At 45.4% G+C, this 19914-nt stretch overlaps 2 protein-coding genes across 2 annotated transcripts in view; both read right to left on the bottom strand.

Annotated features, from left to right (window-relative positions):
- The window catches only part of LOC128421967 (zinc finger protein 624-like), a 182106-nt gene extending 165965 nt beyond the window's left edge, over positions 1 to 16141 (bottom strand). The window contains exon 1 of the mRNA XM_053405366.1: positions 15992 to 16141. The gene's annotated coding sequence lies outside the window, so the exon portion shown is untranslated. The remainder of the gene's footprint in view (positions 1 to 15991) is intronic.
- LOC128422018 (zinc finger protein 658B-like) lies at positions 11296 to 13426 on the bottom strand. The gene is made up of 2 exons (XM_053405469.1): positions 12816 to 13426; positions 11296 to 12744 (listed from the first exon to the last, which is right to left on the bottom strand). Exons 1-2 carry the CDS (start codon positions 13302 to 13304, stop codon positions 11386 to 11388), a joined length of 1848 nt encoding a protein of 615 aa, XP_053261444.1. The 5' UTR covers positions 13305 to 13426; the 3' UTR covers positions 11296 to 11385.
- Positions 16142 to 19914: the final 3773 nt, after the last annotated feature.

Here is a 19914-nt window from a genome sequence, read left to right as displayed (position 1 = left end):
AGGTGGTCTTGGGTTACGCCCCTTCTGTGATGAATGCAGGGGTGTTCTGGAGCTCCAGGTCAGGGAATTTAAAATGTCTATATAAGGGCTGGCACGCCTTGGTTCGGGGACGTCCTCAGGGGAGCACCCTGTTGCAGCAGATCAATCAAGATCAGGCTTACTAGCTGCTTTGCTTCTCAATAGTCTCTGGTTGGCCTCTGCTCTTTCCTCCTGCCGATGGAGAACCTACAAGGGACTCTATAAAGGGCTCTTGTGTCCCCCATTAGGGAAGAAGGGCAGCTTTTGTTTACAACAGATGGCACCCCAGATGGGACCTTTGGTTGCCCGATTCTGGGGGCAAGGAAGGACTGGTGATCCAGCACGCAGCAGGCCATTTGCCAGGAGGAGCCACCAGTCCTCTCGTGACCCCAGGGTCTGGAAAGAACTGGAGTTCCAGCGGGGCTAACCAGAGGAAGCAACGCCTGATCAGGCCGGCCACAAATTTATTTATTTTTAAATATAATCTTTATTGATTTAAATTACACACATATATAAAGAATTTGCAATCTCATACTGCAAAAAAAGAAAATTAAAGAAAAAACAATGAAGAATAAAGGAAAGAAGAAAATACAGAAAAAGAAAGAAGCAGATTTATGTGCATGAAAAAACTTAATCTTCCTAATTAAATAAAAAAGAATTCTGACAAAACGAGTCTTCCAATCATTCTCATTGTACTGTTTATACTGTCGTTTTTTTCGGACAGTTTTATATTCTTTAATATTGTTCCTGTCTACTCCACAAACAGTATTTGTTGTGTTTACAAGTATCACTCAAGTTCTGCTAATATGGTGTGGTTGGTACAATATGATCTTATAGAATCCTTAAATATTCTCCATTCTCCAAATATTTTCTGGTTCAGTACTCCTCTAACTCTTCCCATCAGTTTTGCTTGTTGTAAATATTCTAACATGAGTATCTGCCAATCTGTAATTGTCAGTATTGTTTTCCACTTCCTCGCCACAAGTATTCTTGCTTCTGTGGTGACATACATGAACAGTGGTCTTATTTCTTTTTTAATTTCTAATGGTAAAATGCCTAAAAGAAAGATCTCTGGTTGTTGTTGTTTAAGTGAGTCTGAATAATTTCTTGAATTCATTATAGATATTATCCCAGAATTCCCTAAAGATTGCACAAGTCCACCACATGTATGACCCCACATCTGTTTTACATATCCAGCAAGTCAGTGACCCTCCGTTATACATTTTCGCTAGTTTCAAGGGGATACGATGCTATCTATAGAACATCTTCATGATGTTCTCCCTAAGGTTATAGCATGCTGTGAATTTAATATCTACCTTCCACAATCTCTCCCACTGATCCATATATATGTTGTATCCAAAATCCTGTGCCCGTTTCACCATAACTGCCTTGACTGGTTCTTCTTTCCCATTCCAAAAGGTAATCACAGATGTTTGAAAAAAATTTTGCTTTCATAAAAATTAATTCTCTTTCAAATTTAGATGTTTCTTTTGCAATTCCTTCTTTTAAATCCATGGCCAATCTTTGGTGTAACTGAAAATATTGTAGCCAATCCGTTAGGGGATTTTTAATTTAATCCTATTTTTTCAGTGTAGGCTTGTCTTTATCTATTTCTAGGATTAATCCTAACGTAGGCCAATCTGCTTTCATATTTCTTTTTCTTACTGCCCTGGCTTCTCTTGGTGATGTCCACAAGGGTATTTTTGGCTCAAGTATTCCTTTATATTTATTCCAGATTTTATATCACGATTTTCTTATCACATGGCTCAAAAATCCCCTGTGGACTTTCACTTTTCCGTATATTAAAGAAGCGTGCCATCCAGACTGATTCTCGTGGCCTTCCAAGTCTAATAGGTCTGTATCTTTTAGTGTAATCCAGTCCTGCCACCACATGGTAAAATTCCAAACCAATCCTGCCACCACATGGTAAAATTCCAAATCTGGCAATGAAAAACCTCCTATCTCATTTTTATCTGTTAATAACTGGTGTTTAATTGTCAGTTTTTCCCCAGTAGTAATGTATGGAAGTGAGAGCTGGACCATAAAAAAGGCTGATGGCCGAAGAATGGATGCTTTTGAATTCTGGTGCTGGAGGAGACTCTTGAGAGTCCCATGGACTGCAAGAAGATCAAACCTCTCCATTCTGAAGGAAATCAGCCCTGAGTGCTCACTGGAAGGACAGATTGTGAAGCTGAGGCTCCAAGACTCTGGCCACCTCATGAGAAGAGAAGACTCCCTGGAAAAGACCCTGATGTTGGGAAAGATGGAGGGCACAAGGAGAAGGGGACGACAGAGGACGAGATGGTGGGACAGTGTTCTCGAAGCTACCAGCATGAGGGAGGCAGTGGAAGACAGGAGTGCCTGGCGTGCTCTGGTCCAGGGGGTCACGAAGAGGCAGACAAGACTAAACGACTAAACAATAACACAATTCTCAGTTTCTTTCCACTCCATATAAATCTAGATGTTTCCCTTTTCCACTCCCTAAAACAATTCATTCCTCCTAAAATGGGCCTTGTTTGGAATAAGAAAATCATGTTGGGGAGGAGATTCATTTTCACAACCGAGACTCTTCCCCAGAGTGAGAGATGGAGTTTGGTCCAGGTTTCCATATTTTTAAAAATTTCTTTCCATACTTTACTAGAATTATCCTCATATAAATTTAAACTTTTATTTGAAATCCAGATCCTTAGGTATTTAACCTTATTTTTAATTTCTAGGCCTGTTTCTTTCTTGAAGTTCTTTTTTTCCTTCCATTGTGAGGGTTTTTGTCAGTAATTTAGTTTTTTTGGTAGTTTACTTTCAGCCACAGGCCAGCCATAAATTAATCTAGTAATCGTGACTCAACTCACGGAAAATGAGAAAAAATTGGTAAGAAAACCAAAAGATGAACAAATTAAACAGACTATTAAAATGTTACAAACTCAGTTCTCCATGTTGGTGAACCAAGAAGTGGAATGGAAATTAAAACAAATGAAACAGAAGTATTTTGAATCAGCCAACAAATCTGGGAAGCTACTGGCATGGCAAATAAGAAAATGTCAAAGTCAAAATACGATTAATAAAATTAGGATAGGAGAACAATTGACGGAAGACCCAAAAGAAATAAGAAGAGCCTTCCAAGGATTCTATAAGGAACTTTACAGGAAAGAAAAGGAAGACATAAATAAAATAGAGAGATACTTGGAAACACATAAAGGAAAACAGATTCCACCAGAAGAAAGAGAACAACTAAACGCCACAATAACAAAACAGGAAATCCAAAGGTCAATAAAGAGGATGAAACAAGGCAAAGCCCCAGGACCGGATGGGCTTACCTCAAAGTATTACAAAACACTGATACCGGTTCTCTGTGAAGTAATCAACTCTATTCTACAAGGAGGAAAAAATACCAAATTCCTGGAAGGAGGCATATATAATGTTGATCCCCAAACAAGACACAGATCATTTGAGTGTTAAAAATTTTAGACCAATCTCACTGTTAAACAATGATTACAAACTATTTGCGGACATTATTGCAAACAGATTGAAAATAATATTAAATGAGCTAATTCATAAAGACCAAGGAGGTTTTTTACCAGGCAGGCAATTAAAAGATAATGTAAGACATATTATTAATACATTGGAATAATTAGAGGTAAGAAATGATAAACCAGCTGCACTAATGTTTATCGATGCTGAAAAAGCATTTGATAATATATCTTGGTTATTTGTGAAGAAAAGTATGGAGATGATGGGGGTTGGTGGCTCCTTCCTGAGAGGAATTGAAGCAATTTACTCAGAAAAGAGAGCGAAACTAATAGTGAATAATGCCTTGACAGAATCATTTGACATCACAAAGGGTACCAGACAAGGGTGCCCACTGTCCCCGCTATTGCTTATTATGGTTCTAGAGGTATTAGCAAATTATCTGAGAGAAACATCAGAGATAAATGGAGTTAAAATAGGTGTTAAAGAATTAAAACTTAAGGCCTATGCAGACGATTTAGCATTAACCTTAGATGAACCTCAGGAAAGTGTTAAAAAAGCATTGGAAGAAATGGGAAAATTTGGACAATTGGCAGGATTTAAATTCAACAAGACAAAGATGGAAATGCTGGTCAAAAATATGGAAAAGAATGAGGTAGAAAGGTTGGAACAAGAAAGTGAAATTAAGGTGATTAAAAAAGTAAAATACTTGGGAATCTGGAAGACGGCAAAGAATATAAACTTATTCAATGATAACTATCAACCAGTGTGGAAAGAGATTAAAAGAGATTTGGAAGTATGGGATAGATTAAAATTGTCCATAAGTGGAAGAATATCAGCGATCAAAATGAATACATTACCAAAGATGCTATTTTTATTTCAAACGATTCTGATAATCAGAGGCTTAGGACAATTTAGAGAATGGCAAAAGGTTCTCTGGCACTTCATATGGCAAGGGAGAAAACCGAGAATTAAATTTAAAATACTGACGGACAGAAAGGAAAGAGGGGGGTTCTCGGTACCTGATTTGAAACTTTATTACGAAGTGGCCTGTCTGTGTTGGATAAAGGATTGGATAACCCTGGAAAACTCAGACCTGTTAGATCTGGAGGAATATAATAACAGATATGGGTGGCACTCCTACCTCTGGTATGGTAAAGTGAAAGTGCACAGAGGTTTCACAAACCATGTGATAAAGAGTGCCCTATATGAGGTCTGGGACAGAAATAAGAATCTGCTAGAAAGGAAAACACCGTGGTGGCTCTCACCAGTTGAAATGTTAACAGTAAAAAAATGGAATATGGAAGGGAGATGGGCTACATATGAGGAGATTTTGATGAAATCTGAGAAAGGATGGAAATTGAAGCCCTATAACTGTATTGAGGAGAAATTGACAGGATGGTTGCAATACCATCAAGTTAATGATGTTTTTAAGGATGATAAAAAATTAGGATTTGAAGATAAGAAATCGAAATTCCAAATTGACATTATAGAAAGCAAGACCAAACTACTCTCGAAAATGTATAATTTCTTATTAGAATGGAATACAAAAGATGAATTGATAAAAGAGGCTATGACAAAATGGGCAATAGACTTTGGGCATAATATAGAATATGATGCATGGCTTAAACTTTGGAATAAGAATTTAAAATTTACTGCATGCTCTACTTTAAAAGAGAACGTAATGAAAATGGTTTATCGCTGGTATCTTACTTCCACCAAACTAGCAAAAATGTACAGGACGAGTAGCAAAATCTGTTGGAAATGTAAAGAAAAGGATGGTGATTTTTACCACATGTGGTGAGCATGTGATCAAATGAAAGAGTTTTGGGAATTGATCTATAATGAATTAAAAAAGATGTTTAAATATACTTTCCTCAAAAAGCCCGAAGAACTACTGCTAGGTTTGATAGGAGAGGATATTAAGAAGATGGACCAAAGACTATATATGTATGCTACGACAGCAGCCAGAGTTCTGATAGACCAAAAGTGGAAAACACAGGAGATACCGACTGTAAAGGAGTGGCAGACAAAGTTGGTCGAGGACGCGGAACTAGCAAAACTGACACACAGGATTCGCAGTCAGGAGGAATCATGGAATCATAGAGTTGGAATAGACCACAAGGGCCATCGAGTCCAACCCCCTGCCAAGCAGGAAACACCATCAGAGCACTCCTGACATATGGTTGTCAAGCCTCTGCTTAAAGACCTCCAAAGAAGGAGACTCCACCACACTCCTTGGCAGCAAATTCCACTGTCAAACAGCTCTTACTGTCAGGAAGTTCTTCCTAATGTTTAGGTGGAATCTTCTTTCTTGTAGTTTGGATCCATTGCTCCGTGTCCGCTTCTCTGGAGCAGCAGAAAACAACCTTTCTCCCTCCTCTATTTGACATCCTTTTATATATTTGAACATGGCTATCATATCACGCCTTAACCTCCTCTTCTCCAGGCTAAACATGCCCAGCTCCCTTAGCCGTTCCTCATAAGGCATCGTTTCCAGGCCTTTGACCATTTTGGTTGCCCTCCTCTGGACACGTTCCAGTTTGTCAGTGTCCTTCTTGAACTGTGGTGCCCAGAACTGGACACAGTACTCCAGGTGAGGTTTGACCAGAGCAGAATACAGTGGCACTATTACTTCCCTTGATCTAGATGCTATACTCCTATTGATGCAGCCCAGAATTGCATTGGCTTTTTTAGCTGCCGCATCACACTGTTGGCTCATGTCAAGTTTGTGGTCAACCAAGACTCCTAGATCCTTTTCACATGTACTGCTCTCAAGCCAGGTGTCACCCATCTTGTATTTGTGCCTCTCATTTTTTTTTGCACAAGTGCAAAAAAAGGAAACAAAGTACCAAAAAGAATGGAGTAAATTTATGGTCTATGTAAGTGAGAACTGTAGAAATCTGAAGACGTTAGCAGGACTGAAATAAATCTTATGTCATGGTTTAGTCTTTTACTAATGAATCTGTGAATTAAAGATTGGAATAAGAAAACCTGCGGAAGGGAAGGAGGGAAGTCAATGGCTCTATGGAGCATAAAGTAAGATGGATGTAAAAAGATTTGATATATTTGTTTGTTGGTGTTGGTGTATTTAAAATGAAAACTTAATAAAAAGCATATTTTAAAAAAAGAAGAAGACCCTGGGATGGCCAGAAGCAGCACATGCGGACGTGGGTCTAGGAATGGAGAAGATTGTGGGCGGGATTCTCTGAAACACCCAGCAACCCAGATTCTCATCCTTTGCTGTATCTTTTGCTTACGGTCTTCACTCCCAGCCTTCCTGGCAAGAGGTAGCGAGGAGGGGGAGGCAAGAACGGGAGACTTGGGGTTCTGCAATTAGAGAGGCAATTAACTGCAAGGGGAGAACGCCAATCAAAGCTTTCATTCCCTGTCGGGGAACCTAAGATCTAAAACTTTTCCTTTTCCCCAAGGAAGATGCCCCAAGGCTGGTCCAATGGCCAGTTTGGATAGCAAGGGACTTGGGCTCGGTTTCCAATTTCTCTTTTTCTTGTAAATGCAGCTGCACCGGCAGCACCAAGATCCAGGAGGAAGTGACTGGTGCGCGTCAGAGCGCAAGGGCGTTTACAGTTCCTTTCCATTCTCTCTGGAGCAGCCGGATTTGGCACTGGGCTGCCAGGCGTCCAATGGAAAGGGAATCTTTTCCATAGCGTGTAAGAGGCAGAAAAGGTTGCTGGGACCCCATGGTAAGTAAAGGGAGGGAGAAGGACTTTGTAGAGTCCTTCGTAGAGAAGACGAACGACTGTCAAGTCAGGAAAGACCTGGGAAAAGGCTGGCGGGTTTTTGTTTTGGCTTTGGTTGAAAAATGGGATCCCCACATTCTAAGAGTTCTAACCGCCACACTCAGAGGCATGTGCTGGTCGCAGCAGGGGGGGGGGTCTCCCTGGATGCTTCAGCAGTCGGCCTGCTCTGGGTCTCCTGGCCCCCTCCTCTCCTCCCTCTGAGCCCGAACTGCTCTCTGCCCCAGACTCTTCCTGCTCACCAAACCCTGTTTCCTCTATATACTATCTTCCCCAAACCCCAGAATAAGCAGGAGCTCTGGGGTTGCCCCATGGGGTTCATGAGTGAAGATGACCCCCCCCAGGAGATTTCCCTGGTCCCTGCAGCCCCTCCTTCCCCCTCTTGAAATTAGGCTTGGAGGGAAATCTCCCATTCAATTTCAGTATTTCAAGTTTTCTTCAGAACGCGCAGGGCAGGAGGCAGCGATGAAGTTCTGGTGAAGAAGCAGTGCTTGGAGATCATGTGGTGGGGTGTGTGTGACAGAATTTGGTGCATAAACCAAAGGTACATTAATGTAAAATTATACTCACTATTCTGAGATGTTGCCTTCATTATTTCATTATTATACAGTTTTACATATAAACACCAGAAGTTTGCATATACCTCATGCTTTTAGGAATGATTTCCTGCTGAATTCATTGCTCAGGGTGGACTCTGAGAGGAAGACGTCCCACACTCCATACGTCTAAATGGCTTCTCCCATGTGAGAGTCCCTGGATGTACCTTAAATAAAGGTAAAGGTAAAGGGACCCCTGACCATTAGGTCCAGTCGTGACCAACTCTGGGGTTGCGACACTCATCTCGCTTTATTGGCCGAGGGAGCCGGCGTACAGCTTCTGGGTCATGTGGCCAGCATGACTGAGCCACTTCTGGTGAACCAGAGCAGCGCACGGAAACGCCGTTTACCTTCCCGCCGGAGCAGTACCTACTTATCTACTTGCACTTTGACGTGCTTTTGAACTGCTAGGTTGGCAGGCGCAGGGACCGAGCAACGGGAGGTCACCCCATCACGGGGATTCGAACCGCCGACCTTCTGATCGGCATGTCCTAGGTTCTGTGGTTTAACCCACAGCGCCACTTGAATCCCTGTTCCTTAAATACTCCGTAATAAATAAAGCACGTTTTGCAGTCTTTTCACTTAAACTGCTTCTCTGAGTTTGTTGATGGTTTGAAGGGTTTCAACTCTTAAAGTTCTTCCTGTCCATGAGTCTGTTGATTTTGACTCTGACAGAAGCTCTAAGGTTTCTAAGGTTTCCACTCTGATTGAAGCTCTTTCCACACTCCATGCATTTAAATGGTTTCTCCCCTGTGTGAGTCCATTGATGTATCCTTAGGTTTCCATTATCACTAAAGCTTTTTCCACAATCAATGCATTTATATGGTTTCTCCCCTGTGTGAGTCCGTTGATGTGATCTAAAGCTTGCATCGTAACTGAAGCTCTTTCCACACTCCATACATTCCTCCAGCAGGAGCGACTGTGGGGCTTCCTCGCCCTCTTCCATTCAGCTCCGCCATTCCCAAAGGGCAATTCTTCTTCAGCCATTGTGGGAGCAGACCGGCTGGAAGCTGAAGCGGCTTCCCTTTGAGTAGGCTTTGCTTTGCTTTCTGCTGACCTCAGTCTCTTGGATTGTGGCCAGGTTTCCTCTTCCATTTCCCTCAATGCTGAGCAGTGTGGGATGTGGGGGGAAGCAAAATTCACCCCATAACTTTTCTGCAGGGTTCCCTCTGCAGCACAAAAGGATGGGAGGAGGGAGGAACACGTAGTAATAAATGGAGACTCCAATAAATGGAGAGAAGAAGAAAGTGGAGTCCCCTATAGATCAGTATTGGGACCCGTGGCTTTTCAACAGATAGGAGTGAGCAGGGAGGGGGCAAAGTTTGCTGGTGGCAGTAAATTGTCCAGGATTGTTCAAACAAAGAGAGATTGCAAGGAGCTCCAAAAAGAGCTCTCCAAACGGTGTGATTGGACAGAAAATACAGCTCATTGTCAAGAAAATTAAAGTGATGCATGTTGGGGGGCAGGGAAACACGATCTTAATATCATGTGCAGGATCATGGGGTCTGAACTGGGTTTCTCTGTGTGCTCTAGGAGACCAGGGGAGAGGGGAGCTGGTCGCAGACGGAGGGGGAGTCTCCCTGGATGCTTCAGTAGCCGGGCTCTTCTGGGTCTCCTAGCCCCTCTTCTCCTTCCTCTGAGCCTGAACTGCTCTCTGTCCCAGCCTCTTCCTGCTCACCAAACCCTGTTTCCTCCTCAGCTTGCAACACCTCCCCTCCCCCTCTGCTCCCTTTTCTCCCTCTATCTGCTGATCGCCATCCCACCACCAGTCCCCAGGATCTGAGCCTTCTTCCTTGTGGGTCCCCCAGACTGGTGTCTCCCCCGCCCCTGAACCCAGCCAGTCCATGACAGCAAAAGCAGCACCAACAGTAAAATCAGTAGGATAGTAATAAGGACTGTGGTCCTCTGGCAGGAAGACTCCCTAGCAGCATGATTGACTAATAACCTCTGGTATTATGGAAAAATATTATCCTCCCCAAACCCTAGAATAAGCAGTAGCTCTGGGGTTCCCCTATGTGGTTCATGAGTGAAGATGGGCCCTCCAGGAGACTTTCCTGGTACCTGCAACCCATCCTTCCCCATCTTGCAGTTAGGCTTCGGGGGGGGGGGGGAGGAATCTCTCATTAAATTTTAAGTTTTCTTCAGAACGCGCAGGGGGCAGGGATGAAGTTCTGTTGAATAAGTAATGTTTGGAGATCATGCAGTGGTGGGGGTGACAGAGTTTGGTGCAAAAACCACTCTGACACACAAATACCCATCTTGAATGCTTGAGTACAGTAACTCCAGAGCCTTAGCCAAGCATCGGTGGGGTAGGGGCCACATGTAGAGCAAGTCCCACACTGATGTCAAAAACACACACAGAAGCAGCGGGACGTCTATAGTAATAGTTTACTGAGATTTCAAAGCATACGGTTCTCACTGGGTCCCCAGTGAGGCACAAAACTTAGCTCCTGAGAGCAGATCCAGTTTCAGCAGTAAAAAAATACAGCACACAGGATATCTAAGTCAGGCACACACACCGGCAGAAGGGAGCAAGCGAGGAAAGAGGCTGGAACGACACAGGGCAATGGAGGTGTGTTTTTCGCTTCCCGTCGTTTTGGAAGGAGGTCAGCAACTCGGCATCTGCAGGGGCTTCATGAAGAAAAGCTTTCTGCCGCTGCTTGCAGGCACATCCCAGAAACACACACTGCGATTCACAGTGTATTGCCCTATCAGTTGTTCTTCAAAGGTTATCGAGATGTGGTCTAGAAACCAGAATTGGACCAGATATCAATATAGAGCCCAGCCCTAATCCTCACTCACCACCAGCAAACCAGATTCATCCTCTCTATCAAAAGGTACTTTACCTCTTAGATTATACTCACATTGTTAGACATTGCCTTCAATATTTCATTGCTGTTCAGTTTTACATATAAACACAAGAACATCAAATACACATCGCGTGTTTAAGACTGATTTCCTGCTGAGTTCATTGCTGTGAAGAAAGAGTGGACACTGAAAGGAAAACGTCCCACTCTCCATACATCTAAATGGGTTCTTCCATGGGAAAGTCCCTGGATGTTCCTTAAACACTCCATTGTAAATAAAGCACTTTTTGCAATCTTTTCATTTAAACTGCTTCTCAAACTCCAGAATAAGCAGGTTGCCCCATGGGGTTCATGAGTGAAGATGGGCCCACCAGGAGACTTCCCTGGTACCTGCAGCCCCACATTCCCCGTCTTGAACTTAGGCTTTGGGGGGAAATCTCCCATTGAATTTCAGTATTTCAAGATGAGGTTCTGTTGAAGAAGAAGTGTTTGGAGATCATGTAGTGGTAGGGGTGACAGAGTTTGGTGCAAAAACCATCTTGTGTGCTTGAGTAGAGCAACTCCAGGGCATGAGCTAAGTAGCAGCAGGGGAGGGGCCACGTGTAGAGCAAGTGCCACACTGAGGTCAAAAAGACACACACAGGCAGCAGGACTTCTTCAGTAATAGTTTACTGAGCTTTCAAAGGCTACAGTTATGACTGGGACCACAGTGAGGCACAAAACTTAGCTCCTGAGAACAAATCATTCATATGGTTTCTCCCCTGTGTGAGTCAGTTGATGCACGCTGAGGTGTCGACTCTGACTGAATTTCCTTCCGCACTCCATGCAATTAAATGGTTTTTCCCCTGTGTGAGTCCGTTGATGTGTTCTAAGGGTTCCATTATCACGAAAGCTCTTTCCACATTCCATACATTCATATGGTTTCTCCCCCGTGTGTGTCCGTTGATGTATTCTAAGGGTTCCATTATAACAAAAGCTCTTTCCGCACTCCATACATTCATATGGTTTCTCCCCTGTGTGAGTCCGTTGATGTTTATTGAAGTTTCCACTATTACTGAAGCTCTTTCCACAATGCATACATTTATATGGTTTCTCCCCTGTGTGAGTCCGTTGATGTCTTCTAAGGGTTCCATTATCACTAAAGCTCTTTCCACACTCCATACATTTACATGGTTTCTCCCCTGTGTGAGTCTGTTGATGTCTTCTAAGGTTGCGGTTATCACGAAAGCTCTTTCCGCATGCCATACATTCATATGGTTTCTCCCCTGTGTGAGTCCGTTGATGTGTTCTAAGGGTTCCATTATAACAAAAGCTCTTTCCGCACTCCATACATTCATATGGTTTCTCCCCCGTGTGAGTCCGTTGATGTCTTCTAAGGCTTCCATTGAAACTGAAGCTCTTTCCGCACTCCATACATTCATATGGTTTCTCCCCTGTGTGAGTCCGTTGATGTGTTCTAAGGGTTCCATTATCACTAAAGCTCTTTCCGCACTCCATGCATTTAAAAGGTTTTTCACCCGTGTGAGTCAGTTGATGCATATTTAGGTGTCCACTCTGACTGAATTTTCTTCCGCACTCTATACATTTAAATGGTTTCTCCCCTGTGTGAGTCCGTTGATGTCTTCTAAGGGTTCCATTATCACTAAAGCTCTTTCCACACTCCATACATTCACATGGTTTCTCCTCTGTGTGAGTCCGTTGATGTGATCTAAGGCCTGCATGGTAACTGAAGCTCTTCCCACACTCCATACATTCATATGGTTTCTCCCCTGTGTGAGTCCGTTGATGTGATCTAAGGCCTGCATGGTAACTGAAGCTCTTCCCACACTCCATACATTCATATGGTTTCTCCCCTGTGTGAGTCCGTTGATGTGATCTAAGGCCTGCATCGTAACTGAAGCTCTTCCCACACTCCATACATTCATATGGTTTCTCCCCTGTGTGAGTCCATTGATGTGTTCTAAGGGTTCCATTATCACTAAAGCTCTTTCCACACTCTATACATTTAAATGGTTTCTCCCCTATGTGAGTCCGTTGATGTCTTCTAAGGGTTCCATTCTGACTAAAGCTCTTTCCACACTCCATACATTCATATGGTTTCTCCTCTGTGTGAGTCCGTTGATGTCTTCTAAGGGTTCCATTATCACTAAAGCTCTTTCCACACTCTATACATTTAAATGGTTTCTCCCCGTGTGAGTCCGTTGATGTGATCTAAGGCCTGCATCGTAACTGAAGCTCTTCCCACACTCCATACATTCATATGGTTTCTCCCCTGTGTGAGTCCGTTGATGTCGTCTAAGGGTTCTATTATCACAAAAGCTCTTTCCGCACTCCATACATTCATATGGTTTCTCCCCTGTGTGAGTCCATTGATGTGTTCTAAGGGTTCCATTATCACTAAAGCTCTTTCCACACTCTATACATTTAAATGGTTTCTCCCCTATGTGAGTCCGTTGATGTCTTCTCAGGTGTCCACTCTGAATGAAGCTCTTTCCACACTCCATGCATTTAAATGGTTTTTCCCCTGTGTGAGTCCGTTGATGTATATTGAGGTTTCCACTCTGACTGAAGATCTTCCCACACTCCTTGCATTTGAATCCTTTCTTGCCCATGTTAGTCGGCTGATGTGTTCTATCAGTGAAAGTCTTTCCACACTCCATACCTTTAAATGGTTCGCCACTTTTGGGGTTTGTTGATGTGAGCTATGTGTGTTCATTCAATGAAGCATGTTCCAGATTTCACACATTTTAATGTCTATATCTAGTGAAACCAAAGGTGCCCTTTCCCCTCGAAGTCTGTCTCTCTTCTCCATAACCCTCCTCAGCGTTGGAGGAAAGGAAATCCTGTTTGGGTTTCAAGGAAGAGAACAAAGGAAAAGAGAGCATATCAGATGCAATTAGCACCACCTCATATTTCAACATGTCCTATATTTCCCCTGCATCCTACCCAGGTTCCAAATTTTTAGGAAATGAAGATGCAATGATGTCAAATGATAGTAATGCATCAGCAACCTTTCATTATCCTCAATCATCATTAATAAAGCAGCATGATCTTGGAAAACAGCCTTTTCCCATCAATTGTTTTCTCACAGGAAATGCAGCTACTCTCTCTCCATGAAAAGGCCCTCTCTGTCTCTGGTTCATCTTTCCTTTGGACATTTCCCATCATCGGCATCATAATCCTCCATCCACTCCTGTTTCCACTTCTAGATCTTCATGAATCACCTGCACAGTCCCAATGGCCTCAGGAAGTCCATGTGGACCATTATATGAGACCCAGGTCTACATCTTTTCCAGGGACTGTGGTCTGGGTCAGTCGGAGAACTAGTGACAAGGCTTGGTGCTTGGGGTCAGCTGAATGGGTGCTCAGGGAAGCTCCTGTTCTGGGAGATGGACCTCCGTCTACATGCCTCACATTGCATGGAGAGAGCAGGAGAAGCAGAAAGAAAGCAGCTGGCAAATGGGAAACACCCCCCCCATTGTTCCTTATAATAATTATGTGCTGCCTGATCTCTTGCACCGTCTTCTGACACAGGACTATCCTAATCTGGCACTGAAAAGCTGGATATTAAAAGCAAATGGATAACTCTACTTAGTGGAAACTTCATCCTTGAATATGTAGTACTGATTCATTAACAACCTGAAGTTGTGTTATTTCTTGAGATATGAATTTATTCCTGATCTGAGCGCTTTTTCCTACTCTCCTAACTATATGTCAGTCTAGGAGATCGTTATGAAGGAGAAAGTTCTGCAACCTAGAGCCCTAAACAGCCTCGGCCCTGTAGACCTGAAGGAGTGTCTCCACCTCCATCCTTCACTCTGAACACTGAGGTTCTCCTCTGAGGGTCTTCTGCTGGGTCCCTCCCTTCAGAGGTCAAGGAAATGAACAACTACCTGACATTTAGAAGACAGTTGAAGGGAGACCTGTATTAGGAGGTTTATAATGTTTGATGTTTTACTGTCTTTTATGTGTACTGGAAACCCAACCAGATGGGCAGGGTATAAATACTACAATCAGTTGTATTATCTTGTGATTTTTTTGTAGTTATTTTGGAATTCGTAGTGCAATATCAGGTCATGAAATGTTTTGGGTGGAGAAAATCACAGGGTTGCCGTAAACAATAATCCCACCCACACACCCTCATTCACATACAGTCTGTAAATTTGGGAAGGTCACACAGCTCACCTGTGCTAATACTGCCAGTCTTTGGCCTCCATAGGCACACCCTGTCTGTAGAGCCTCCAGCCACAAGCACTGTCTATCATGAAAATGGGTCCTTTGACTGGGAAGTATCTCAGCTTGTCAGTCACTCTGACATTGCCTATAAAAAGTAAGAGGAACAGAAATGCCTTTGAGGCGCACCTTCTATAGCAATTCTGAGATCAATTAAATAGGTTCTGCACCCCTGTTTCTGATGACAAGTGTACATTTTCCTCATCCTCAATAAACCATGCAGTGGAAAAGACACTTGAAGATAAAAGCCTGAGAGAGAGGAAAAGGTTTCTGGCTGCTTCCTGGGGGGGATTGCGGAAACAAAGAGCCGCTTCTGAGAAGGCCCCTCCTCTCCCCTCTTCCTCTTCCTCTTCCCTCTCCTTTCCAGGACGAACAGTGGTTGGACTGGGCAGATTCGCTGTGTATGGACAGGGCAGGAGCTTATGGGGTGGGAAGAGGATGGAGCTTGCAGGAAGGAAGGGGTGGTGGGGACAGGACCCCCCACTTTCCAGGGATCCTTTTCTGGTTGCCTTGAGGGGGGGGTCGATTATTGGGTGGGAGGGAGAAGCCAAGGCCGCCCCTCTGGAGATTCCTCGTGGGCGCACGATGGAGACGTCTCCCCAAAGACTGGTCTTCCTTCCCCGCCCCCCGCCAGTGCTTCGCTTCCTTACCCCGGGGATGCTCCCCTCCCTCCTCCCCCCGGCTCCCCCCACCCTTCGCCCCCTCCCTCTCTCCCGGAGTCTCCCAGAGGCCCCTTTGGCGCGGCTCACCCCTCGCCATGCGTGAACCATCTCTCCACCCGGAGGGGCCCCCCAAGACGAGATGGGGAGGGACGAGGGGGTCTCTATCTAGGCGTCTCTCGCGCCCCTTAACCCTTTCATGGTCTGCCTCTCTCCGCGCGGAGCGCACAGGGCCCCAGGGATGCCTGCGCGGGGGAAACGGGGCCAGGGAGTCCTCGTGGGACCCCGTGGGTGGGCGCCCCATGTCCACCCCTGCCAAGGAAAGCCCCCTTCGCAGCACACGTTCAGGGATCCAGGCCCTGCCGGGGGGGCCCACGGAAGGCGCTTTGGGGAGCTGGCGCGGAGTCCCTCTCTGGGTCCCTTTCTCCCCTCTCCTCCCCCCGCGACCCCTTTACCTCTTTGTCCTCGATCCCGATTCTCAATTCCTTTCCTGCAACATCGATGTTTTTTTGGGGGGGTCCCCTGCCGCCCTTCCTCCCCTTTCCGAAAGGGCGCGCCCCTAGAGCTATGGCGCTGAGCGGCAATCCGGCGTAGAAGCTCCACTTCCGGGAGAAACTGGCAGTTTGGGAGGAGGCTCACCCCTCCCTTATTCCCGGAGCAGAAGCCGGATTGGAGGAGGAGGATCCTGATATTTTCAAAGGAGACGCCCAGGACAGCCTTGCAGCTGGGGGGATGTCTGAATACTATTATGGTTCTTATTGGAAGAGGGCAGTTTAAAGGTGTGAGAAACTGGGGTTGTTGACAGGGGTGGGTGACGGGCTCATGTTTCTGAATGCCAAAGACTCCTACTTTGTGACAAATCTGTGATGCATCAAAGATGCTGTGGAAAAATGTATTGTGGGAAATGGGGAGAGCTCTTAAAAATCCATGCAACCATCTTCTCGGGGTTCCTACTCTTGGAGTGTTTGAACCTTGTTGCAGCAAATAAAGATCAGGTCAACTGCCCGCCGTTTGCTTCTTTAACTTGGCTGGATTCTCCTTCTTTTGCTGACCGGAGGGACCCCCGGGAAGTGGCACCCTGACGAGCTGGGCAGCGAAGGAAATCCGCACCCGGGGATATTTTCCTTCTCAACTCTTTCCCACCTGAGCCTCACCCCTTACCTAAAAGCCAGACACAACACAAGGTGACAGGATTGTGACTCCTGCCTTCAGCAAACAAAATAGCTCCCCCCCCCGGAGCAAAGCAACCCCGGGATGCTGAGGTCCCCCAATCCTTGAAATGAAAAGGGGAGGGGCTCGGGAAACCTTCCGGGAGCAGGCGGGGAGGGGGCTGCCCAGGCTCCAGAAGCTCCTTCTCGCTGGTTCCTCCCCATCGCCCTCCTGCTGCCTGCCTCCCCTCCGCTTCTACTGGTCCTTTGCAAGTGCGGGGAAGCCCTCCGCCCCCCCCCCGAAGTTCCCTTAAGAGCCCCACGTTGTACGGGGCAGGCTCACCTGCAGCGAAACAAAACGCAGCTGCCCTGGCCGAGTGGAGCCAGGCTGGGGCGCAACGTGGGGACCCCAGAAATGTGTCCCTAGAAGAAATGCGCCTCCCCCCTTCTCTGGGGTCAAGTGCTGCCGGTGGGCTTCCCAGAAGAGGCCCCTGCTTGGCCCCTGGGAGGACAGGGGCCCCTTGGGCCTGATCCTGTAGGGCTCACCTGATGTTCTGGTGCAAGTGAACCCTCCTTTGTCCTTCAGGGAGAACAGGGTTTCCCAAATTTGGGTCTCCAGCTGCTTTTGGACTACAGCTCCCATCACCCCTAGCTAGCAGGACCTGTGGTCAGGGATGATGGGAATTGTAGTCATGCCTTCCAGGTGGCTCTGGCAAGTGAGCCCAGCTGCATGTGACTAAGGTGGGGGGAATTCCTTCCTGGTGTTACGGAAATTACAGGGGAGGGGGTTACCATCTGACATTATCCCCTGGGACGAGGAACCCCAAACCCCTCTCCCCTCAGTCGCAAAAGATTCACATATCTTATAAATACAGGAAAACACGGTCTCTGCATTTTAAGAATGGGATTTACGGACTTTGTGTTTTATGAATGGGATTTATGAATAACCGAAGCCCAACAATCAAGAGCACTATGTTTTGACAGCTAGCCAATGGAGGAATCCGTAGACGGCTGAAACTGCCTCCAAACCAGCCTTTCAGCTCAGCCTTTGCACGATTGTCTCAGCGCCCTCCTGCTGCTCAGACTATGGGCAAAGTATATTAAATGTAGCCATTTTGGTTTCGATTGCCTAAAGTTGCTAGAATATTACAAAGATTGTGTCTGAATGTATCCTTTCAGCTTGACAGCTCTGGGAATGATAACTAAATTTGTAAATTCATATAAAATCCATACTTTAACCGATTCTTCCCATTCCAACGCCATTTTAACTCTTAAGAAAAAGTAAATTTAGGCTTCACCCTCTTCCATGACCCTGGAAGCGGATAGTCACGTAGGCAGCAAAAACAGGGCCTCCTGCCATAATCCCCCGAGCCACACTTCGCCCCACCCTGGGAGTGACCAAGGGACGACAATAGACTTCCACAGAGGCAGTTGACCAAGCCAGGTTCTGAAAGCCCATCTCAGGAGAAGCCCTGAGGGCAAGGATGTAATTTGATTCTGAACTGATTTTAGAATGAATTGATTTTAGAATGTATTTCAATTAATTGATTGTGATTTTATGTAAACTATATTACTTTTACTGTTGTTAGCCGCTCTGAGCCTGGCTTTGGCTGGGGAGGGCGGGATATAAATATATTTTATTTTATTTTATTATTATAATTACAGTGGTACCTCAGGTTACAGACGCTTCAGGTTACAGACTCCGCTAACCCAGAAATAGTACCTCAGGGTAAGAACTTTGCTTCAGGATGAGAAGAGAAATAGTGTGGCGGTGGCACGGCAGCAGGACACCCCCATTACCTAAAGTGGTACCTCAGGTTAAGAACAGTTTCAGGTTAAGAACAGACCTCCAGAATGAATTAATTACTTAACCCGAGGTACTACTTTATTGTGTCGATAGTTTTCTTGTTCTTTGGGTGATGGGTACTGGAGAGGTGTCCAGAGATGTATCTGATAGAGTGACCAACTGTTGCACTTGTGTAACCCTTTGATACCCCTCCCTATTTGTGACATACTAGTGAAGATGCTACTCGAAAAGTATTCTGGGTGAAGGGGGGGGGGAGTTTTAAAAGTTGATGTAAATTGTCCAGGGTTGTTCAAAAAAAGAGAGGTGCAAGGAGCTCCAAAAGGACCTCTCCAAATGGGGTGAATGGGCAGAAAATACAGTTCATTGTCAATGAGATTAAAGTGATGCATGTTGGGACAAAAAAACCTACACCCATTAATATCATGTACAGGTTCATGGGTCTGAACTGGATTTCCCTGTGTGGGGAGAGGGGAGCTGGTCGCAGACGGAGGGGGAGTCTCCCTGGATGCTTCAGCTGATGGCCTCCTCTTCTGGGTCTCCTAGCCCCCCCACTCCTCCCTCTGAGCCTGAACTGCTCTCTGCCCCAGCATCTTCCTGCTCACCAAACCCTGTTTCCCCCTCAGCTTGCAACACCTCCCCTCCCCCTCTGCTCCATTTTCTCCCTCTATCTGCTGATCGCCATCCCACCACCAGTCCCCAGGATCTGAGCCTTCTTCCTTGTGGGTCCCCCAGACTGGTGTCTCCCCCCCCCCGAACCCAGCCAGTCCATGACAGCAACAGCAACAACAAGAGTAAAATCAGTAGGATAGCAATATGCACTGTGGTCCTCTGGCAGGAAGACTCCCTAGCAGCATGATTGACTAATAACTTCTGGGACTGGGGAAAAATATTATCCTCCCCAAACCCCAGAATAAGCAGTAGCTCTGGGGTTCCCCTAAGTGGTTCATGAGTGAAGATGGGCCCGTCAGGAGACTTTCCTGGTACCTGCAACCCATCCTTCCCCCTCTTGCAGTTAGGTTGGGGGGGATCTCCCATTAAATTTTAAGTTTTCTTCAGAACGTGCAGGGGGCAGGGATGAAGTTCTGTTGAATAAGTAATGTTTGGAGATCATGCGGTGGTGGGGGTGACAGAGTTTGTGGCAAAAACCAGTCTGACACACAAACACCCATCTTGAATGCTTGAGTACAGCAACTCCAAGGCCTGAGCCAAGTATCCGCGGGGCAGGGGACACGTGTAGAGCAAGTCCCACACTGAGGTCAAAAACACACACAGAAGCAGCAGGACTTTTTCAGTAATAGTTTACTGAGCTTTCAAAGCATACAGTTCTCACTGGGACCCCAGTGAGGCACAAAACTTAGCTCCTGAGAACAAATCCAGTTTCAGCAGTAAAAAAAATACAGCATGCAGGATATCTAAGTCAGGC

Source organism: Podarcis raffonei, chromosome 10 (assembly GCF_027172205.1).
Source record: "Podarcis raffonei isolate rPodRaf1 chromosome 10, rPodRaf1.pri, whole genome shotgun sequence".
Classification (NCBI taxonomy): domain Eukaryota; kingdom Metazoa; phylum Chordata; class Lepidosauria; order Squamata; family Lacertidae; genus Podarcis; species Podarcis raffonei.
This window is presented reverse-complemented; position numbering and strand designations above follow the sequence as displayed.